This window comes from Amborella trichopoda, chromosome 2 (genome assembly GCF_054954075.1).
Source record: "Amborella trichopoda isolate Santa Cruz 75 chromosome 2, AtrichopodaSantaCruz75HAP2 v2.0, whole genome shotgun sequence".
NCBI lineage: Eukaryota > Viridiplantae > Streptophyta > Magnoliopsida > Amborellales > Amborellaceae > Amborella > Amborella trichopoda.
The window spans coordinates 18480729-18505606 of NC_142337.1; the positions used below are offsets into that span (position 1 = coordinate 18480729).

The following is a 24878-nucleotide window of genomic DNA, read 5'->3' on the forward strand; positions in this document are numbered from 1 at the left end:
ATAATACATGAGATCTTTATGCTTAAAATATATTTTGAAACATTGGGTCTATTGAAAAATGAAACCTAAAAATAAAAATACAGAGATATTTTCCCAACCATTAATGAGGACCGAAGAACTGAGTCCCAAGCTAACTAAATCAGCTCGACTGGACTTGTCATTCTAGAATGTCAAAACACACTTTGTGTCAAACCAGAAGAAGTTTGGTTCAAATATGAGTGACTAGCCAATATTAAAGGTCCCATGAACCTCCAAAATTTCTGCTTCGTAACTCAATTGGCTGCATCCTACGCTCTAAACATTATGAGCATTCGGATTTCAGGGACAATCCTACACAAAATTTCACTTCACCTTGTTTTTGCACATCACTCTTGAAAGCCATAAAACTTGTGATGTGGGCTGAAAGAACATACAAGAGTAGAATCTAACACTAGCTCCATCCAGTAGTTATTCCTCCTACCTCTCTGTCTCTGTACCACTATATTTAAGTATATTTTATCGAGTTTGTTATTTGTTCCTTTGGTAATGGAGTTTCCAGGTGACTTCCCACTCCCTTAAACTTTTAAACTCCCAATTTGGGTGGGCAAATTGGATGATCATCTGGCCACAGGCGGACAATGCAAGAGTCTGGCAGTGAGCGGATATAACATTTAAGTCTTCTAAATTTCACTATGAACTGGAACGATTGGGATTCATTGGTTCCTTGTAAAACAAAGTCATTTTTTTTTTCTCGTTTAAAAAAAAAAAAAAAAAAACAAAAAAAAAAACAGTCAATTCAATATTGTTCGATCCAATTGGTATTTATTTTTACCTTTTTTTTTTGCCCTTTTTTTAAGTAAAAAGTTAGGGTAGACTAAAAAGTAAGAGAACTTACATACGCCCATGGGAGCAAATTGTACATTCCTCGACGACATTGGGAGGAGTTGTTTGATATAACTTTGACAAATAACCGGATGAATGATTCGGAAAAAGAAGAAAAGATTTTCGAGCTCCTAAACACTTAAGTCTAACCAACTGCAAAATAAGCAAATTATTTTATTTTTTCTGTTGCAATATGCTTTTCTAGGGTATATAATTTTTCACTCGTACATCCGTTTAACGCATTTCCAGACTCGTTTCCAAAGTCATTTAAGTTCTAAACGTTACTTCACAATATACTTATCCCTACTTCATGCTTTGGCCTTAAAACTTTAGCCCAAAGTTCAGTGACAAGGTTTTTTAAGATTTCTAGGGTTAAGGGTGGATTTAATGTTCTTTGGCGCGGCTAGGCCTCATTTTGCATCTCATCTCTAACGAACTGCATTTCAGTCACCAATCGAGCAACCAAACAAGTTGGACAATTACTATTATTCAGTGCTCTGTACAAAAAATAAATAAAATGGAATGGCAAGAAAAATTTGCACAGTTCTGCAAGCATGCCTATGCCTCTCTCATTTGCACAGTTCTGCAAGCATGCCTATGCATCTCTCATCTCCCTTCTTCCCTCAATCTTCCTTTAAACAATTTGCAGACACCCAGCATTTTATTAAATTGATGATGGGGGTACAGCAACTCTTATCAGTTGGCCGATGCATAAGAAATACTCTTAATAAATTGAATGCCCTGTACAAGTAAACACATATGAACATGCGTGCCTTGCCATGCTCAAGGTCTTCTACTTCGTGGTGTCAATCTTTACGGGCTGCATGGTAGAGCTCCATATAGTCCAAGGCTGGACGGTTCCAAGACCAATCTTGCTCCATCACACGCTTGCAAAGAGAGTAAAACCAATCACGAGATTCATACCAGATGGAAATTGCTCTGAAAATAAGGATGGAGACTTGTTAGGGAAATGCTTTCGGTCGAAGTATATATATATATAAATATATATATATATATATATATATATATATATATGGAAAACTCTAAAAAAAGTCTATAGGCGAAAATGAATAGTATTTCGGCCCGCCACGGACTTGCTATGTCTGCGGCGGTTTATTGAACGGACCCGCAACGGACGGCGCAACGTCCATGATGCTTCCACATGATTTTTTTACCGTCACGGACATAACATGTCCGTGATGGTACTGCCACGGACTTGCTAGGTCTGTGGGGGTCGTTATATCCACGCCGCCTGATTTTTCGGATGGTGATGAGCCCATGGGCGAAAACACTATTCATTTTCGCCCATAGGCGTTGCGTGTGTGTGTGTGTATATATATATATATATATATATATATATATATATATATATATATAAAAGAATAATATATTGAAAATGTGGGCCTCTATGCATGCTATGTTTTGGGATCCTTTTACGGGTACATTATTATAAATGAACTTCTGAAACACAAATCACAAAATTTCCGTGAAAGTTATGCAGTGACATAAGAATACCATTCAATCAAATTCACCGACCTATTGAGAGCATAATCAACCCCAGCAAAATCAGCTCCATCAAAATTGAAGCCATTAGGTTCAAGACCTTGTACTTGCGCTCGCTGTTTGTCATGGTCAACATCAAATACAGTATCATAAAGTCCTGGTACAGAGAAGTCATCATAAATTCAGGCTTGTAGATTTACCCAGAAGCAGATCTTCCCTAATCGAAACCAAACCTAATACTCAAGAAGTTGGAATTTTAGCTTTCATGAGATAATGTTATAGGGTCCATTAAATCTGCTCTCATTGTTTTGATGATAAAAGACCTTTAAAAAGAACATAGAAAAGAAAAACCAACAGTCCCAGAATAGGCACAATGGGCACTGAAAGGTAAGAACTGTATACCTCCTGTCTTACGAACAACGGGGATGGATCCATAACGCATGGCTACCAATTGAGTTAACCCACATGGTTCAAAAAGTGAAGGAACTAAAGTGAAATCTGCACCTGCATAAATCTATTATGATACAATATATAAGAAAGCGGAGTGTTACATTAAGGTCGTCAAACAACTGTTGCCATCTTTATGTTAATAGAACATGTGCAATTCTAAAATTTTGAAGTTACCAAGTGAGAAAGAGGTTCATCATAGGTCAAACAAAGGCGAGCACGGTCCCCATGAATGTTATGTAACTGATTTGCTAAGTCACTAAATTCCCCTTGTATGCGGGGATCTGGAGCTGAACCAAGCAAAACAACCTGTAACCCACATTATTCACCATAGGAATCATGAATTAGGGCACCGGCACAGGCACATGGACCACAATACATAGAATGTCTCATGTAACAGTAGGTTCAAGTCATCCAATCATCAATGAAGGAAGAATGTTGAATGTACTCTACCGTGTGCTTCATGGCAGAATAAAATTTACCTGTCCATTACGTTCAAGGGTTCGCCAAATAGCATGTTTGATAAGGTGAATACCTTTCTGAACAGTCAAACGGGTAATGATACCTACTAAAGGGTGATCAGATTTCTTTAAGCCAAGCAGTTGCTGTAAGGCATCCTTAGCAGCCCTTTTCCCTTCCACAACATTGTCTGAAGTGTAAGACATCTGGAATATCATGTGTCATTAGTTCCAAGCATAGTCAGCTTAGGATCACCAATGATTACAATGTCAAGAAAGAGACCAATGATTACAATGTCAAGAAAGAGAAGCATTATGACTGTTTCTACTAAATGTTCAATTATACAATTTTTTCACAAACAATTTTAAAAGTTCTTCTCAAATATGACTTACTGCATCAATCAAACATCAGTCATGAGAACCTTTATTCCAAATATAGATTAAAAGAAATCTTATTAGTTAGACTTGTCAAAAAATTACCATAATGCAGAAAGACAAGATTATCTACATGATAGTCTGATCGCAGGCATCAAAAGAATATTTAAATCCCATACACATGTAGAGTAGGTCAATAGGGCCAAAATACCGTAGACGGTCAAAGGATAAATATGACATTACTGAAAGATTGTGAGAAGAAACTAATAATCCTAATCAACTGAAAAGGGACACTTCCCTGCATAAGTGGAATATAAGATATAGCAACACAACATTCTTCTGTGTCATCCAAAAAAGGCACACCATGAGCAACACGTTTTGTCATGATATGACATGTATAGCGAAGCGGCATACTATCTGGATAGTTGTAAATATCAAAACAAAGATGAAACTCATACATTATACAATGATGGATGAGGCGTTTTACGAAATTTGGTAAGGCTGCACCCTCAAAACCCCCAAGGAAAGACCAGATCTGGGGTCGGAAAACTTTGTGATGGCATGCAACTATATTGGAAGTTCAAGCTCAAAAAAGAAAAAAAAAAGACCACAGATCTTCCGGACCTGTGAGGACTTGAAATGGACTGTTCATAAAAGCTGTTGTAAGATGGACCAATTTTAGGACTTGGAATCAATTTTTTTCAGATCCATGGAGATGATTGACTTGCAGGTTTTTGGCCTACCGTACTGCTGCATTTTCAGGTGAGATTTGAGATGCCACAGTACAAAGTGCCAGCATGACAAAATGCTGCTAATATGATACAACTAAAATCAAACAAATAGATATAAATAAGGAAACTATTCTATGTGTGCACTGAAAGTTTCCTAGACAGCTTTAGCATATACGCAGTCCACCCATGTTGATAAGGGACATCTGGCATATGCCGTGTTGTTCCTCCACTTAACATCCTTGAGTGGAGGAATAATGCACCCCAGCAATCCATCGCTTACATTGGATGATCGTGGTTAAGTTTAGAACCTTGCACATGCAATTTATACAGACCCATATAAAATATTATATACCATAGGAGAGAGGAAGGCAGCACACACACACTAGAGTTAAGACTATTTTACTCTTATACCCTTCATGTACATGAGATATTACACCAAGTATTATAACAAACATAAAAAACTGAAAAATATTAATAACATGCACATGTATAATACAATACAAAGTATCATATTGCTAGTAGCCCCCCACATGCTATGCCATGGTTTCTAACATGGATAACTTGGCTTTGTGACACTAAAGCCTCACTTGTTTAAGCAACTTGGTGACGATATATGCAGCTTGGTATTCAATACTAATGAAATTTGGCCTCAATTTCTTGATCCTTTATTTTTCTTTCACAAAGTGCTGATCAATCTCAATGTGCTATGTCTACCATGATGTCCTAGATTGGGAGAAATAGATATTGCAATATGGTTATCACAATAAAACAACGATCTAGAGATATTCTGACTAAAGGCAGTCAGTACATGAAGAATAGAAGAAAATTCAACAATAATTGCTGCCATAGACTAGTATTCCCCCTTATTGCTTTAACCAACCAAGGTACTTTGCTTTCAAGTACTCCATGAGACCAAGTTAAGTCCTAGAACATGCATAACCAAACATGGAAATATGAAATTCTATGTCCCTAGCCAATTTGTGCAATGACAATAAGAGGATCGGAGGAAGATGCTATAAAAGGTGCTTTATATTTTGTTTTGTATCATGCTGTCATAGCCATCATTGTCAAGGGCATAATTGTACAATGCAATTATATGTACTTAATAAAGAGAGACACACTCCCCAATTAGATCAAGGGAGATTTCATGCGCTCCTTCTTATACTCTTTTTCTTCAAGCTTTTTTATTAGAAGAATTCCCTCGAGTGTACACCAAGTGGTGCAAAACAGGCACACGGAAAGGAGAGATCCAAGACCGATTCAGCGACAACCCATCGATCAAACCAATTGAGCAACAAGAGGAAAACTTCCTTGGTCACCGTCAAGAAAGGGACAGGAACAAGGGTCTTTCCAGCCCTAACCACTCTACTACTCTACAAAAAGTGGGGTTCTCATCCACTACAAACTAGGACATAATTTTTTTCAATTTCATTAATCAAAATAACATCAACAGTACAACTGTTACAACAATGTTCAATATTTATGAACTCACTCGTGGGACTTGATAATGGCCAAAAATGCACAAAATAGAAAAACGACTAAACTACCAACACACCCTATTCTCCATACAATAAAATCAGCTTGTGTGCAACCTCCATGCAACCAAGTTCCCATGTTGCAAACCCCCTTTCATGCAACCAAATTCCCATGCATAGGAACTCTACTTCATTGGCTCTTTAATTTAGGGGATCGCAAAACGACATTACTTCTATTTTGACTTATTGACTACATGGGGAATCTACAAGACTCTATTCTACCTTGACTTTAAACCAACAAATAAAACAATCCCAACGTGTCCAACTTAACAAAGATTGCAATTCCAGACTCATCCCTATGTCAAATTCAAAAATAAAAACTTGTTCCAGCCAGCCCCTTGATGCGATTTGCAAAATACTCCCCGGATTGGAAAAGAACTTGCTTTGAGTTTCGGCAATCTTCTTAGAATGCCTTTCCTCTAATTGATGGTGAAATCCAGTGACTTTGCAGAACTTATCTGTATGAGACATGAGGTCGAACAACTTGTGTATGTTTTTGATGGTCCTGGATTCAGCATTCATGTTGGTCAACATGCTATTGATTGAGAGATTAGAGTTGAGTTTTCTCCCCAGAGATGAAGTGCCAATTCCCATTGCAAGGGCTTTACAGCCCACCAAAGTATAGAAACCAATTGCCTTCTTGAGACTGCTCCTCTGGTCACTATTTTTGTAAGCCACAAGTGCCTCCTCAGTTTTTATGAAGTGAATAATCAGCTAAGTTGTGAGCTGTAAAGATTGACCTTGAAGAGGCATCAACTGCTAGCGTCTGGTCACAAACATTATTTAACGTACAAATGCTTCACCCAGCTTTACAACTCTGATTTTGGGACTGCTCGCCATTACTGGTTTCCCTACCTTGGTAAAGAACTTGGGTAGTTACTCCAACTGCAGCCTTAAGGCCCAAATGATTGCTCTCATTGAATGCAAGGAAGAAAGGTATACTACTAAAAGTTGGATAAAGAATGGCAGGAAGGTAGTGGATTACACTGGTGAAACAGCTTTGCTCCCCTCTAATACAGTGGAGATACTAGTGTTATTCAACCCACGCTCATCACAATCACACAAATCATGGGTAATTCTTTGATGTAAATTTCAGCAATGGTGTTGAGCTCACTGAAAACACCACTATAAAAATGATAGCAAAAGCAACATCACCATTAGCTCTCACATAGCCATCAACCACATAGCCAGTGGTAGGCTCATTACAACTCCTAATAAAGTTAAGAAACAGTTCAGGAAAGAGCTTGAATGCCTCTATAAAATATAAATTGTCTTGTAACTATCCACTAGCTGATTCAAAACCCATTTGTGGTCTTAAACTCGGTCTGAGAGCATGGGCTTGCTATGCATGCTCGAGATTGCGGAGAGTAGCCAACTTATCCATTTACAGGCCTAACACATTGAGTTCTACAACATAACTTAAAGCAATACCTCCATGGACATGGACAACACAAGCTCCTATCAGATAGTTCCAACTGATAATGTCACGATCTTGCCAATTCTCAAGATAACCATGCACCTCCCCATGAATCAAATCAAGCATAAAAAAACAATAAAAGAAACCCAAATAGAAATTTGTAAATCTAGGCCCAACTTAACGTTCAAAAAATGAACTTGAATATCCAAGACTAAATTCCTTGAGTTCCAACACAAGTATGCACTAGAAACAGCAAGGAGATAGAAAAAACTTGGTTTAGAACCATGAAAGATTATACGAGGGAAGAGTCTTGAATCACTTACAATCCTACCTCCATGGAGATATCCATTCGAAGTATTTTTGTAGGAAATCTCATCTCAAGATTGAGCATTTATTCCATTGAGAGGAGATTGCTACTATTGTAATGAACAAATGTGGGTGGAATGCCAGTACAAAGATTAGAACCAAACCCATGTTTCAGAGCTTTAGCATAGGCATACTTAGTAGCTTCCATGCTCTCTAATTGTCCACTACACCCCTTTGATGCAGCAATACAAGCAATGGTATATTGAGAAGACCAATAGGTTTTAATTTCACGAAAGTTTGTGACTCTTGGATGAAGAGTCCTAAGTCTACAAAAATTGAGATTAGTGTGCCAAGTAACCATGCCTTTGGACATCTCATGCATCACATTTTGTACATATAGAAAACTGCCATATATCCATGATATAGTAGCCTCGAACACATCTAAGAATACTCACACATGAATGTTGAAATGGGTCAAGATAAATCCTGCATTACAACCACAACCTTTTTGATGCAATGGGTTTTTTATTTTTTATTTTTTATATTCTCTATAATCTAAATTTGGTGTTATTTGGGTTTTTAGCTTTCTTTAGGGTCATTTCGTACCTTTATTGGTCGTAGAGATTTGATGAGTAGAATTGGAAAGTTTATTTTATTTTAAAGATGAAGTGATTAAGATATGTTAAAAAGAGGTAATGGGGAAAGCGGATAAAGATTAGCTTCCCAACAATTAAGAAGTGATGAGAGTTACGTGAGATAAAGAGAAGAAGATAGAGAGAGAAAACATGTGAGAGAGAGTTTTTGTGTTTTATTTTTATTTTTATTTTTAGTTTGTATTTAACGGGAAGAAGGTCCATTTTGACGAAGTTTGTTAATTTGAAAAGAAAAAAATTGTTTTTAGATCTTGTGAAGAGATTTTTGGGGGTGGACTCCTTTGGAAATCTTGAGAGAGAGTACATTTTCTCAACACTATATTATTATTTTTAGTTTATTCATTTATTTCCACCATCTTCCCTACATTAGTTGGTATCAGAGGCAGTGGTTCAGGCCAGTAGATCAGACCCTTGAGATCCATAAAACACGATGCTTTTACAAACATCTATAGATCTAGTTATGGAGCATATAGACCAAATATATGAGTGATTGGATCAAAGATTTCAAAGATTCAAAGAAGGCCATCCCAAAATAATGTACGAAGTGTTACAAGATTGGCTCAATAGATCGCAACAAGAGGAAGAAGAATATGAAGGGGTAAATCTCAATCCGAAAGATGTTGACAACCTAAAAGTGCTACAAATTTCGATAATCAATTAAGAAGAAGAAGATACGCTAATTGCGGTACATGAAATGCCATCCTTTGAGTACACTATCTACGATTCAGGATTCATGGTAAGTTGAGGCATGAATACAATGAGTACACATTCTTAATAATGATAAGAATAGAAAAATATTACAGTTATGCCCATGAATAGCACAAGTACAAAGTCTCATATTGTTAATATATACATGAATAGTGCAATTTTTTGGGGGGCATCTAATTATTTACTTAGGAAATTTATGAAAAAATCCTACTTTATTATCCAAGTTTAAAAATAGTCTTACATGACTATTTGTAAACTGTGATGAGTTTGTTGAAGACTGAGGAGGAGGAGGAGCCTGGCTTTGTGAACAAGAGTTAGACATATTGAAGGTGTTACCAAACCTATATCGATAAAACGGTGCTATATGATTTCTTTTCCTGCAGAGTTAGAATCTGAGAGAGGGAGATGGAATTGGTCACAACCTGGGGATTGGCATAGGGAGAAGTCTGTCACTAGCATTGATACTATAACCATGAGTATTTTGAAGTTGCTTATCCCTCCTCCAACCACATCCATTCTGTCACAAGTCCACGTCCAAAGGTATTGGAGACATTAAAGATATCAAGCGCCTCATTGCTGACCATGTCCTTATAATGTGCATTTGAAGACATGAACATTGATTCATGTTGTAGAAATAAGGGACGCAACTCGACAAAGGTTGGTGCGCATGTCATACTCAAAGCAACAAAGTTTTGCTATTCGTTTCCCAAACTGCCAGCTTGTACATAACCTTGTCATGATCAAAGATTGGGGTCTTCAATGGCTGCCAGGTGATTAGACAAGAACTTGATCTTGTTTAGAAACTCAGCAATAGAGGAAAAATCCTCTCCAAACTTGTTGTAACACCATTCATAGTTACAAGAAATTGCAATAGATGCTTGTCAGTATGAAGAATGAAGAGTGTCTCACAAATACTTCGTCATGCCATAGTCGAAGACTTGAAGCAATATTTCTTGAAATAAAGTGGTGGCTATCCTAGAGACTCAGGTTTGCCCCAAAGAGTTCCATGTAGTGGATGCTAGATTGGGAGTCAACATAGGTTTTTGAATGCTTTTGTCATCTACATGTTCTTTTGAATATATTTTGGAGGGCATCGGATTAGTCCCATCAAGTTCGGCCATGAGAATTTTGGCCGTGAATGAAGGGGATATCTGGCATTTCCATAGAAAAAAAAATCTTGGAATCAAGGTTAATAATATAGAGAAGGAAGCAGAGGAAGATCCACCCTTGATGATGCTTTTTTTTTCTTTTTCTATTTGAGGATTTTTGCTAGGTTTTCGCCCTTTTTTGTGTTTTTGGCCGGAGATATTTTGGTTAGGTTTATTTTTTTTGGTTTTTGAGAGCGAGAGAGAGAGAGAGAGAGAGAGAGAGAGAGAGAGAGAGAGAGAGAGAGAGAGAGAGAGAGAGAGAGAGAGAGAGAGAGAGAGAGTTTTTCCTTGGAGGTGCACATAATTGGGATAAGGCTTGGATGATGATGAGATGTACATGAAGAACCTCCCCTTTTTTCTAGAGAGAGATGTTAGGGTCTAGAGAGAGGGGATATGGTGAAATAGGGTGGATTTGAGATTGGGAATTTTTTGAGATTCAGGTTTCCGAGAAAGAGAAGAAGACATTGAGATTCGCCAGTTTTTGGGATTGAAAAAGAGAGAAATAGGATTTGAGAGAGAAGGGTGGAATCGGATTTTAGACAATAGACGAAATGAAAAGAATTTTAGAATGAAGGAGAGAAAACAAATATGGAGAAATAGGATTCACAAGATCTTTATCAGGAGTAAGAACATGTCAACCTTGGGATCGATATCTGCTATGATACCATACTTGGATTTTGTCAAGAAGAGTGAGACATTATGAATGGAGAATACGTCTCGTCCAACCACATTTGTGTGGACCCATTCTATATAGTATAGACACACACACACTCACTAGGGCTAAGAATATTTTACTCATACGCTTCATGTACAGGAGATATTACATTGAGTACACTGAAGGATTAATTGACATAAGAATAGAAAATTATTACAATTACACCCATAAACAATGCAAGTACAAAGTATCAATATTGTTGATATATACTACATGAATAGTACATTTTTTAGGTCATCCATTTATTTACTTAGGAAATCTATGGAAAAATCCTGTTTTATTTTAAAAATTACAAAATAGTTTTACAAAGTTTACATTTTATGTTCAAGTACCACTTTATGAGATTATGTAGTGTACTTTAATTTTATTTTATTTTTCTATACATTGGATCGAGCTCAAATTTGGGTAGTTAATATTACTCACCATCTCACATTTGTAAAAGATATCAAAAGAATATTTTTAAAAATAAAATTACCAAAATAGCCCTAAAATTATAAAATTTGTCAATGTATTTTGAATTTTTGATCATTTTTATTTAACTTAATTATATTTTTTAAATATTTTTACAAGTTTGTTATGGTGAGATGTATGGATGCCCAAAATTCGAGCATAATTGGATATAAATAAACAAATAAAATTAAAATACAATAACCACTATAAAACAGTTGGACTTTAGTGCAAAGTATAAAATATATGGGATTATTTTTAAGTTTTGAAAATAAAAAAAGATTTTCCTGTTAATTTCCCTACTCACGTTTATGTCAAATTAGTACAATCAAATATCCAATGAAGCATATGAATAGCTAGGCAGCTTATGACTTGTTTGCAAAAAAAATTAAGACCTCTCTCTCCCTCTCTCTCACACACACTCACACACACAGACATATTTATATGCCAGGTCACTATGTCACCTGGTCAGTTGGAGACCAATTAAGGTGTGCTGACTCAAGTCTGAAATCTGAGTTTTTGAACCATGCTATGAACCAAAAATCTTGTTGTTCTGTTTTTTTAACAAAAACCGTTTCACTAGCACAGAAGCTTACATGGTCAGCTTAGCCAAAAAACAAAAAAAAGTGTATATTGATAGATGAACAAACTTGTTGATTGCATTACAGTAAAAAACATTTCAAGTTTGCATGTATGGGTGGACAAACTTTATCATGAATAATAAACATTCATCATTCAATAAACAAATCACAGATGCGCCAAACTTTTCTCTTGTCATTACTATGGAGTTAACGTCACTTCTAAATATTTCCAGCATCTGGGTTAGCTTTTGATAAAGAACTCCATCACATGCTCTCTGGCCTCACATGTCTGCTCAGAAGTATAAATACCCAATTACTTTTCTTGATCTTTGATCATAATATAATTACATAGGCATTGACTGAGCAATATGTAATTTAAATGGGAAAATTCAACTTACAGGTATAAAAGGATCATTAAATGGATCCCAGATATCTGGATCTATCCCATTAAGAATACCATGAAACTTGTGGAGGTGAGGGGCAATGGCAGGATTCATTGAAACTTCTTTTGAGTACGTAAACGAAACCTGCATAAAATACAAACAGAAATTTCAGAGATGAACTGGATACTACTGCAAGGATTTACACCCCTTGTACAAGGATTATGGCATAAGAAAATACTATAAGTTAACTAAATTTACAATGACAGTCGAGAAAGTTAATCTTTGATTAATTCTTTAGAGTTGGCATTTGTTACCTTCGAACAACTCCGGTTAGGAGGGTGATTTGGTTCAAGTGGAAGATTCTAAAAAGGCAAGGGGAAAGCCCCAAAAACATGGATGGAAGTAGTGAGAAAAGGTATAGTGACTTATGATTGGGAGTATGGCCCTTGATAGAGCAAAATGATAGAATAGGATTTGTGTAATCGATGATGATAAGGATTTGTAGGATTCGTTTGATCCCAAATAGTTAGAATAAGGCTTGTATGATGATAATGATGTTGATGATATTGATTTATTAGCTTAGAGAAAACATTGAAAAAGGACACAAATACTTGTAAAAGATATAGGACAACAATATTCCTGAGAAAGAGAGCAGACAAACACGGGAGGGATATATCCGGGCAAAACACTCCTGTAAGAACAATGAATAAACCACTTTGACTTCTCAAATTACAAGAAATATTTTGTGTTTGTCAATCTGTGTTAAAATGCATATTAGACTTGTATTTAGCCTATGTAATTCGAGTCAACTAGTTTTAGGGTAATTTTGTCGGTTTATTTCATGGAGCTTTTATTTGTACTTTGTATAATACGGTATAAATCTTGATTCTAATCATTGAGAAAAAGATTAACTATTTCTCTGCGTCCAAATCTGACATTTATTCTGTCTAGTTCTAACGTAATATCATAGCTAGTTCTAAAACTATAATCCATTATGTGGAGTTTCTTAAGTTTTTTAGTAACATTTCTAACAAAAACATAGTAACTGGATTCTCTCACCCAAGGTGGCACCCTTGCCAATTCATGTGCTTCTGTGCTTCTTGCCTCTAAAAACCTTGCTCCCAGAGTTATTGACTCAGGAGCCTCTGGTGAGTCCTCTATTTTTGTATCTCTAAAAATGCCTATTCCTAACTCCTCTGTCACCTTGGCTGATGGATCGATGTCCAATGCGTCAGGGGCAAGGTACAAAAATGCCTACTTCATCCCTTTCTTTGTCATCTGTACTATCATTCTCTGAGGAAATTAACCAAATTTTTTCATTGCATTGTAAACTTTCATCCTTCTTTTATGTCTTTCAGAATATAAAGATGAAGAGGAGCATTGGTGGCGGGTATGAGTAAGGAGGCTTGTACTACTTGGATCATAACCTGATTGGTGCTGCTCTTCTCTTAGCTAATTCTCCTCTATTATGGAATTGTCGTTGGGTCATCCTTCTCTCAATAACTTGAAGTTATTAGCCCGTTCTTTAGAGTCTGTTTCGGCTTTAAGAGTGTGAAGCTTGCCAGTTAGGAAAGCATCATAGGGTGTCATTTCGTCCTAGAGTTGACAAAAGGAGACGTTCTGTTTATAACGGCTCATTTTGATACATAGGGCCAGCTAGGGTAATCATAAATATTTTACAATTTTCATGGATGATTATTTACGAATGACATGGTTATATTTAATAAAAGACAGATCTCAGATTTTTTCCATTTTTTAATTGTTTCACAAAGAGATCCAATCTCAATTCAATAATACTTTTGAAGAAGTCTCAAAGTCCTAGCCTTTCATGATTCTTCTTCCTGTTCCTCTTGATATTTCTTCTTCACCCTAGTTACCTTACTCCACAAAATCTAGTACATCTACAAGTCATGATGTTTCTTAAGAGCAGCCTATAAAGGTTTCCCCATAAGAAAAGTGCAGGAAGGACATCCCCCACCAACTCAACCAACCACTCAATCACCATCTTCATCTACTGATCTAGTTCCGTCTTCTTAATGATGTACCTATTGCCATTTGTAAAGGTATTAAGTCTTGTTCTCAACATTTGATTGCACATTCTGTTACCTTTAAAAATTTGTCTCCATCATATCAAAGTTCTGCTTTAGCTCTTTCATCTATTTTTGTTCCTAAGACCCATCAAGAAGCACTTTCTCATATTAGAAAGATAGCAATGGAGGAGGAGATGGATGCAATTCATTCAAATGATACATGGAAACTCATTTACCAAATGGAAAAATGGCTGTTGGGTGTTGATGGATTTATGCAGTCAAATATCAACCTGATGACACTGTAGAAAGATTAAAAGCCAGATTGGTAGCCAAGGGATACACACAAACTTTGGCATTGACAACTCTGAAACATTTGCTCTTGTTGCTAAACTTAATTCAGTAGAGTGGTTATATCTTTGGCTGCCAACAAGGGATGGCGTTGTGGCAGCTTGATGCTAAGAATGCTTTCCTCCATGCTGATTTACAAGAGGAATACATAGAGTAACCACCTGGGTTTGTTGCTCAGGGGGAGTCGGATAAAGTGTGTAAGCATGACATTTATGGCTTGAAACAATCCCCAGGTGTGTTGTTTGAAAAATTCAGAAAAATTGTTATAACAAATGGATTTCGACATAGTCATGTATATCATTCAGTATTTATTCAAAAATAAGACTCTAGAATAATTGTTTTAATTATCTATATTGATGAGATTGTTGTTACATGCAATGATCAAGAAGAAGAAAATCATTTCAAGAGACAAATAAAACAATACGTTCAGACGAAGGATTTAGGACAATGCGATATTTTCTATGAATTGAATTGGCCAGATCAAAGTATGATACAAGTTTATTTCAAAGAAAATACACGACTGATTTGTTGATGAGAAATTGGAATGTTGGGTGCTAGACAAGTGGATACGCCTATGGATTCAAATGCAAAAGTATTGGCTGATCAGGGGGATTTGTTTGAGGATCTGGAAAGGTAGATAAGGCTGGTAGGCATGCTGATTTATTTGACCATAACCAGGCCCAATATTGCTTTTTTGGTAAGTGTTGTGAGTTGGTTTATGCATGCTCCGAGGATTCCTCACCGGATGCCATTTGCAGAATTTTAGGGTATTTGAAGGGATCCCCAGGTTGAGGCTTGATTTACAAGCCAAATAATCATTTAGCCATTGAAAGTTTCTTACTTATTGATTTGGCAGGTTCACCAGCTGATAGGCGGTCTACCACATGTTATTGTACATTTTTTATGGAAACTTGTAACATGGAGAAGCAAGAAAGAAAATCTTGTAGCTAGATCTAGTGCAGAGGCTCAATATAAAGTAACGACACATACTATATGTGAATTGATGTGGCTGAAAACATTGATGCAAGAGTTGGGGTTTACTGTTCTTGAACCTATGAAGATGCATTGCGATAATAAAGCTGCCCCTTATATAGCCTGTAACCTAGTGTTTCATGAAAGGACCAAGCATATTGACGTAGACTGTCATTTTATCCAAAAAAAAGTTGCTAGTAAGCAGATGTCTACTCCATATGTGAAATCAACTGATCAACTACATGTCTTCACCGAAGGCCTTGGTCGTAAAATGTTCCAAACTATTTGTTCCTAGTTGGGCATCAAAGACATAATTGCTCTAGCTTGAGGGGGAATGTTCAAAGTTCTTTGTTAATTAAGTTGTAGGACCTAAGTGTCCTTCGTAATTTGTATGGGCAGTGTGTTTTGTCCCTTCATATTTTAACAATATCATATATGATTTTAAGAGGTGCGTGAGGGGCAAATAGACCACATGGCACTCTCTTCCCTCTCTCATATCTCTCTCTTCTTTCTCTCTCACATGTCTCTCTCCTCTCTCATCTCTCTTCTTCTTTCGTTTTTCTCTCCCCCAAGTTTTGTGACACAAATCAAGTATTTTTACTTTGTTGATTCAGTCTAGATCATCGGTAAACTGCAAATCTAGTATTAAAGCTACTCGGCCTTGATTCCAATACCTATGGCGAACCGTGATTAAGACCACTCAATGCTCAATTTCAATAACAAGGGAACCCATGTTCAAGCTTTAGGACTGTCGAAGATCTCAATTCCAATACTAGGTGAACCATGGCTAAGCATACTCAATACATCGATTCCAATACTAAGGGATTCTTATTTAAGCTACTCTAGAACCTTGAGCCTTTTTCCCTATTAAACTCATTTCCTGATGATTTCTATTGCTGTTCTAAGTTGTTGGGTGAGTGATCCCAAGGACATTGTTATCATGCAAGGAGATCTTCGTGGCCTCCTATATGCGTATGTAGGCTTGTGAGAGTGGGGGGCCAAATCCTTAACAAACTTCTGCACGACACGTACATATGATAGCTGTATTTCTGGGAAGCAACCTTCTGAGGAATATATGTTCATGTGTATAGAGAGTTCCCCCAGTACTATAGTGATATGTGCATGTGACTTGCTATTTGGGGTGGGGGGGGGGGGCTGTAATCTACATACTAAGACTACGGTTCCACTGTTTATTGGCCAACATTAGCCCTACTGCCTTCTTTACAATCAGAGTCGTCTTTAGATGTTTTAAGTATACCATTCAACATAATGTTTTGTTTTCATCTATTTAGGTATGTCATGCATGGACTTACTATGCATCACTGTACTGCGAAGTACACACTGCTTCCACTATTGAAGCCCAATGGGATAGCCAGTTGTTGGTTTTCTCTAGGGAAAGCAAAACTAAACATCAAAACTAATGCTGTTAGATTCACTTCACTTCAGCCAAAGAGGCTTCACAGCCTCCACACCGAAGCAGGTCTGGCTTTGATTGCTTTGAGCTGATTTCGGCCTCCTTAGCCCAAATTCTTTGACCATTGGGCTGCCTCAGCCAAAAACCTATTTCACATTCAAAATTTCGAAGCCTTCTATATATATATTTTTAAAATAACCAAAAACCTCTCCCAAATTGCCCAAACACTGTGGTTCTCTTCCCCAGCCAAACTAAGAGGTCTCCGAGTTGAATTTAACAACATTGATCCAAATTATTCAACTAAACACATCAGGAGCATAATAGGAAAATTGCTTCTTCCATTGAATTGGATTGATAGAAAGTATGTCAATAAAGAATTGAACTTCATAGCAAATGAGAAGAGCAACAAATGCCAAATGTAAGTTAACAACTGAACATGGAAGTAAGGAACAAAACCAAATGATTCGACATATAGTTCCTGAAGGATAACTAAAGTGCCCACCGTTGTAGCCTTATCTGCATATGCCATCGCTTTGCTGATCAAATTGGTGCCAAACTCAAGGTTATGAATTGTGAAAACAACTCGTGCATTGCTGAGACCATAATGCTTGTAATTGTCCTTAATTAACCATGAAACAGGTGCACTTGACCAGTCGTGGCAATGTACAATATCCTATGCAGTTGGAAATAAAACCACTCATTAGAACAATCCAACAAACCTTACAAAAGGAGATATATATGAAAAAATACAAATGTTTATAACTGTTATGAGCCTAGGAGCTAATAAAGAGGATAAAGAGGACTCATCGATAGCAGATTTCCTCACACACAGTTTGTCCAGGAGGTAGTATGTCCACGGCAAATAATTTAAACTCACCAGAAACAAATTAATGACTTCAGAACACCGGAAGCACCCATCTCTATAATGTATTACAAACTTGGCCAAGTAATCCATTATGAATCTGTTTCTGTCTCTCTCTACTTTGAAGTTTGAACCAAGATTGGATTCTAGAAGAAGACCACTAAACGCAACTCCTCCTAAGCATGATTAGGAGGCACATGGCATTCTAGAAAGCGTAATAGCTGGTGCAGTGATTTAAAACTTGCTGTGTCCAACTCGGACCCAGCCGAGTCAACCAGAAACCAGTTCCAAGGGAAGCCAACATGCTGGGGGCCTACTAGTGACTAAACAGGCAGAATCCTAACAGTAAGTTCGCTTTTTGTCTGACTAAGGTGACCGTAGGAATTGCCGAGTTCGACACATTGTCAGAAATTAAAAGGGCATGGAATTTGACCCACACCCCTTTCTTGCTATTTCTTCACAAACCAACCCACAAAAACCGTGAAGATTTGTATGTAGGCCTAAATTTTGTGCCCTCTATAGAATCCAAACCTTTGGTTCAACAGAAAAACAATAAAAATCTCAGATTTGTGAGATTTGGAATATCACATCAGGGTCTATCTGGGAACCTCAAGAACTTTGGATCAATAGATCAAAACTCCAAAACAAACTTGGGGGTTTTGATTTGGAACATTTGAAGATCTATTCAGAAAAATTGGGGGCCTTGATTTGCATTGGAAGCACCTTTGGGAGGATCACCTCTGAAAATTAAAGTAATTGAAATCGGTTTTGTTTTTCAATTTAAATTCATATGGATGATTGTTTTTCTTGGAGAGAGATCACTAGATCTAGCTATATTTTCTAAAAGAGTGCGTTGCCAGAGGAGCTCAAAAGAGAGATCAAGATTGTGCTTTTATAAAATAGAACTTCACTACAAAAAAACATGTTAAGTGCTTGTTAATTAGTTTATTGAAGTAGACAAGGTACACAAGCAAATAGTGGGAAACCATAACCAACTATTCAAGTGACCACTGAAGGATGTGATGAACACAACACCCTTGTAGTCAAGCCTCTCCCAAGCACAGCACAATGAAGTAATGGTTTATTTTTTTTTTGTTTTTTAGATAAAAGCAAATCTATCTCTTAATTTGAATAGTATTCCTTCCAAGCATTGCCTTATCCAGTTTCAAGTTAGACCTTTAGGATAAATGAGAAATTTGTGAGGTGAGAGAGATTTAATTAGAGCCATCCATCCCCAAAATCAGTCATCATGATTTTGTGTGAAAAAAATAAGAACCTTATCCCCTTACACTTTGACTCAAGTCCAACTCTCATTTAAATTTGAAATATAATCAAATTTAAACTTTATCTAGATCTCCTATTTAAATTTAAAATACAATCAAACTTAAAGATTATCTAGGTCTCTAGATTTCCCATAAAGATAGGAAACCAAATCTAATTAGAATAAGATTACTTAACTTAATTTAAAATTTGAACTATAAAAATAATGAAGTGGGGCGTGCCCCATTTTCTTGTTTTTAAAAACAAGGCATGGCCCTTTTTGTTTTAAGTTTTTTTTTTGGGCATGCCACCTCTTTAGTTAAAAAGTGGCATGCCCAAAACAAATTTTAAACAAAAAATATGGCGTGGTACTTACCCAAAAAAAAAAGAAAAAAGGGTGTCGTCCCTAGGGTGCACGTGATCCGCACTTTTAAAAACGACACATATGTGAGGCTGGATCCTTGGTCCTACATGTGTTATTTTAAGTTCTAAAATTTCAGAAATACCCTTTTAATGAAAATTACAGTAGAAATAATATTTTTAAATTCTAAAAATATTTAAAAAATCATAGAAACATTTATAATACCAAAATAAAATATACTAAGAGTGGATTGGTACCGATATGTCAAAAATGACACTAAAGGAATACTAAGAGTGGACTGGTACCAATGGATCAAAAAAAGCAACACTAAGGGCACTCAACTCGCCCCAGAAGTCATGATCTTTGGGCATATCTCCGACCTCAACAAGGGATGATCCACTGGAAACCCTTCTCGGTTGTGCCACCTGCCCAAGGATATGGGTTTTAAACATGACCAGAGCCAAACAGACCAACCCTTGGTCAGTCAACATATGCTCTCACTGAAGTGTATATTCCACTATAAATATCATTTTTACAAGCTCTCTAGGCCTTTAAAGGCCACAAAACACAACAAGGGCCACTTCTCTTTCGTGGTTCATAATTCGACGAAACCCCATTTTCTACATCTAAATCAACAAGTTTAAATGGGAAATTTTGGCGAAAATATTATTTTTGCTGAAATTTCGTGTATAAACAAGGATAAAGCATTAGAGATGAATGCTGACACAATTTACCATGAATTTGCAAGAAATAATTAACAAATTTTTATATGAAAGGGGGTCTCAATAAAAGTAGGGGCTATTATGAGAAAAATAAAACAAGAACACTAAAAAAGTAGTCAATGATATATAAAACGATGAATTTGAGAAAATGAATTATTTCTTATTGAATGTAGAATAGAACCACATCAAATATTTCTAAGGTGGATAAATTTTATGTAAAATTGACATAGCAAAGTTATAAATTTCGTACTAAAAACTTAACAAAGAATTATTGGAAAGGGGCTCTCAATGCAGCTAGGGGCCATTGTGAGAAAAATAAAACAAGAAGACCAAATAAGTATTCAACTATTTATAAAACACCGAAATGTAAAATGGTTTTTTGAGAAAACGAATTGTTTAATATTGAATGTAGAATAGAAACACATCAAAATTTCTGCAGTGGATACATTTCACATGACATTGACATAGCAAAATGAAGCATAAATATTTACAGGCTGAAAGTCACTCTGAACTAGAAATTCAAGTGCCGCATGGCAGAAGAAGGCAAATCTGTCACCATCAGTCCTACATCCATAGATACAACCAGCCCAGAACATTCTGCATCAAAACAAATGAAAATTAGTCAAGACATGATGTATTCATTCGAAATAAAGTGCCACTGTGCGATGACAACCACAACAAATAGGAACAATTAATACATGGTTTTTTAAAACAAAGTGGAGGAACAATAATAGCATATATTGTTCAATACAAGAGATTTAGGAGAATTATGAGATAGATAAATCAATTGCAAAGAATATGGAGTAGCTAAAACAACAAATTAAAAGTACATAAACAATGAACGAGTGATATTAATTAATTAGCAGAGTGTCAAAAAGTGCTAGGCGGCATCCAAGCGGCCATGGGGGTCCAGGCCGCCCAACGCCTAGGTGGGAGCCCAGAACCTGGGCGGCCCAGTTGAAAAAAGAAAGAAAAGATAGTCTGATTTTGATAATCCATAAGAATTTTGATAATCCATAAGACTATAATCCATAAGAATTTTGATAATCCATAGGACCATAATCTCAGTTGAAAAAAAAGAAGACAGAAGTTGAGAAGAGAATTTTGATAATCCATAAGACCATAATCCATATTTTCATACAATGCTAAAACAGTAAAACCATACAAGCATACACTGATAGTTTGATACGCTGTAGACTGTACACACAAAAGTTACATAGTAGAACTAGAAACTAGAAAGTAGAAACTAAAAATAAGAAAAAAAAAATACAAAGAAATTTAGAAAAATACAGTCTAGGACACAATGGTCAACACTCAACAGTCAACAAACAACACCAAGAGTCTTTACTCGTCATCATCATCATCATCATCAGAAGGAATAGGGTAAGCCTTATCATATGCATCAGATTCGAAGCCATCATCAACAGAGCCATCTCCCTCTTCAATATAACTCTCGTCTTCCTCTATTTCTTCTGAATCTGCTTCTTCCTCCTCGTCTTCTTCAACCTCCCTCTTACTAGTATGTGCAGATGGGGCCCTAGGAGTCTTGGTTGCTCTACCCTTTTCTATCTTTTTGTGCTTCCTCCTTGGTAGCCACAGGAACATTTTTACACCGGGCAACATCCCCCTTAATACCGGCTAGGTGTTTTTTTAAACTAGTAAATGCCCCCATTAGTATTCCACAATAATTACATTTAACACGATTTTTGTCATTTGGATTCGAGTTATAACCATACTTCCAACCCGGATCACCACTCTAGAAGAACCTGGAGAAGATATTTCCATAGAGCAAGGCTCATTTTCATCATTTTCTGGTTCTTTTAAATCCAAAAATTGTCTAATATCATCTCGAATAGCTTCAAGAACTTTTTTACAAGAAGCAACATTCCCTTTAATACCAGCAAGGTGTTTTTTGAATCGGTTAATACCTCCGTTGGTATCTTTTTCACAAAAAATACACATTATACAATTTTTATCGTTTGATTTTGGGTTATAACCATACTTCCAATCCGGATCACTTCTTCTAGAAGAAACAGAAATAGGTCTATTCAAATGACAAGGATTTTGTTCCTGCTTTTGTTTTACAGAACTCATGTATTGCTTAATCTCCTCTGTGATAGCTTCAGGAACATTTTTACAAGGGGCAACATCCCCTTTAATACAGGTAAGATGTTTCTTAAATCGTTTATGCCCCCTTTTGTATCTTTTCACAATAATTGCATCTAATGCAATTTTTGTCATTTCGATTCGGGTTATATCCATATTTCCAACTTGGATCTCCACTTTGACTAGATCTTGAAGAAAACATTTCAAAATAAAGCAAGCAATCTAAAAAATAAAGTTTTGCACTTACTTTGATTGCTCAAACTCTAAATTCCCACCTCTGAGATGTTTTCAGGTGCTAAACTAATAAAAAACACCCTGTAATAGGATTATAAAACTCCAAAACTAAATCTAATTTACCTAAATGACGTTTGGATCCGTTTTTCGTAACTTTGAGAAACACTTCGATCCAATAAAAATCACAAAATTTAGTTTATTTGAAGTTTTTTTCTCTCTAAAATGGGTTCTTTTGGGTTTAGGTTTCAAATGAACCTAAAACCCATCCATAAAATCCTTTATATTGCCAAAAAAAGCAGTAGAACAAAAAAAATAAAATTTCCGCCCCTAAGCGGGCGCATGCCCTGGGCGGTTGCTCGGGGCTGGGCGCCCGCTTAGGTAGGTTCCGTATCGCCTAGGCGGCCGCCCAGGGACTGCCGCCCAGTTTGACTACCTAGGCTTGGGCGATGCGCCCAAGCTTTCTAGACCTCCTAGGTGGCTGCCTAGGCGTTGGGCGGTCCGCTTTTTTTAACATTGTTAATTACTAACAAAGAAATAGTAAATAAAAGTTGAACAACTGACTCAAAATAGTTGGAATAAGGCTCAGATGATAATGATGATAACTTAACAAAAGTTAAATGAATTAGAATAGAGCGAGCTAAACAAAGAAACCACCAACAATATCCTATGACACTAGTTAGGGTGGCAATGTGCCATCCAGCAAAGGTAAGCCTGGCTAGTGTGGCCGTAGATAGCTAGGCCTGAGCCTCTACTTTTGGTGACTAGGACTTGGCCAAAGGCCCTAGCCTGGCCCAACCAGGCCTGACCTAATTCTCTCTCTCTAAGTATTTGTTGAATAAAATAGATGTGAAAATATGTGTTAAAAAAAAACGTTGAGAAGTTATGGCCCAAAGTTTGAACTTGAAACTTTCGTAGTGGAATAGCAATGTCTACCACTATAAAGCTCATGTGTACATGTACAAAACAGGAGAAGACACAAACAACGCTCATGTGTACATGTAGAAAACAAGCAGTCACACTTAAAGCTCATGTATACAAGTAGAAAACAAGCGAAGTCACACACATACACACACACACAGAGGCAGGCAAACATAATAACAAGTACACACATAGCTACACTATGGAGCAATATGTCATATTCACTTCGCTTCAGCCAAAGAGATAGAACACTTTGGGATTTCTGGCTTGGCCGAAGAGAAATGTAAGATACCTCTTTTGAGAATAGTTGAAAAAAATTGTATGCTCTAAAGGGTATATGGTCCACCGCATAAAACTTTATCTAAAAGCATACTTAGGACCCCATAGTTTGATGATGCAACCTCAACCTACCAACCGACTTTGAAAAAAATTATAAACATATATATGCTCCTAAGGAAAATGATCACCTACGATTGAATGGTGACCATCTAACTTTTGGATTGTCAAATCTAGGTTTTTAGTAAAATCTTAATTGTTTGTCCTTTGAAAAAACTCATCTAGTTATTTTAAAATGCATCCCAAAAATTTAGATCCTAAAAGTACTCGTAAAGTTTTCTTTTACCCCGAGGAAGAAAGTGCATGGTATGGTCCCCTAGGAGCGCATTTGGAGCAACATGCATATTCTTATTGACTTGTGGCATAGCTCCTAAGAATCAATTGGAGCACTGTTACATTCTAACTACAAGAGAGATGCTAACTCAAAATCTATGACATTAAGATATTATATTCTTAACACATTAATATTTATATACCCTCATGTATCTATATTATTAAAATCTTTAAATATTTATATATGTTATCGGAGTAAAATATATAGGACTTAGGCATATTTTTAATTCTTGGAGATCACATTTTAATGAAAGTTAAAGATAATTTATCCCTCTATTAAACAAGGAATAGGAATTTTGAATATTTATATTTGAAAAAAATAAACAGTAGTTTTTAATATAAGTTTAGTGGATGATGAATCAAATTTCATGAATTTTGTCAAAGCTCATATGCTATTTCCCTTAATTTTTTATTATTCTATACATAATTAGAAATTATTAATATTTAAAACAAAGCCTTCCCCTAATAGATCAAAACACCAAAGTGTTTCCTTTTTCTGACCAAATTGAAGAAGCCTCTGAAGAAAAACTGAAAACATTACTGTGGATATTGCCGGGCATTGTGAGAATTATGTAATTTTATCATATAAATTATTATTTAATATAAAACAATTTTCATCTAGATGTGTCTTGCCAAAGCACTAGACATGCTAGATGTGTTTGGACTATAGTTAAGCAAATCGTGTACTTAGGTCGTGATTTTGGAATCACGATT

The 24878-nt window shown here is 36.3% G+C and overlaps 1 protein-coding gene across 4 annotated transcripts in view; it reads right to left on the reverse strand.

The window, feature by feature from the left end:
- Positions 1–1317: 1317 nt before the first annotated feature.
- The window catches only part of SS3 (starch synthase 3), a 94444-nt gene continuing 70883 nt past the window's right edge, over positions 1318–24878 (reverse strand). For 2 of the 4 annotated variants that reach the window (XM_011629300.3, XM_088859911.1), the window contains 8 exons: positions 20729–20834; positions 17535–17705; positions 12284–12412; positions 3294–3476; positions 2989–3120; positions 2767–2878; positions 2398–2521; positions 1318–1800 (listed from right to left, as the gene is read on the reverse strand). In XM_011629300.3, the coding sequence (XP_011627602.1) occupies positions 1668–1800; positions 2398–2521; positions 2767–2878; positions 2989–3120; positions 3294–3476; positions 12284–12412; positions 17535–17705; positions 20729–20834 (1090 nt within the window). In that variant the 3' untranslated portion in view covers positions 1318–1667. Of the gene's footprint in view, positions 1801–2397; positions 2522–2766; positions 2879–2988; positions 3121–3293; positions 3515–12085; positions 12175–12283; positions 12413–17534; positions 17706–20728; positions 20835–24878 lie in introns of those variants that run through there. The other 2 variants (XM_088859908.1, XM_088859910.1) reach the window with 2 other exon arrangements.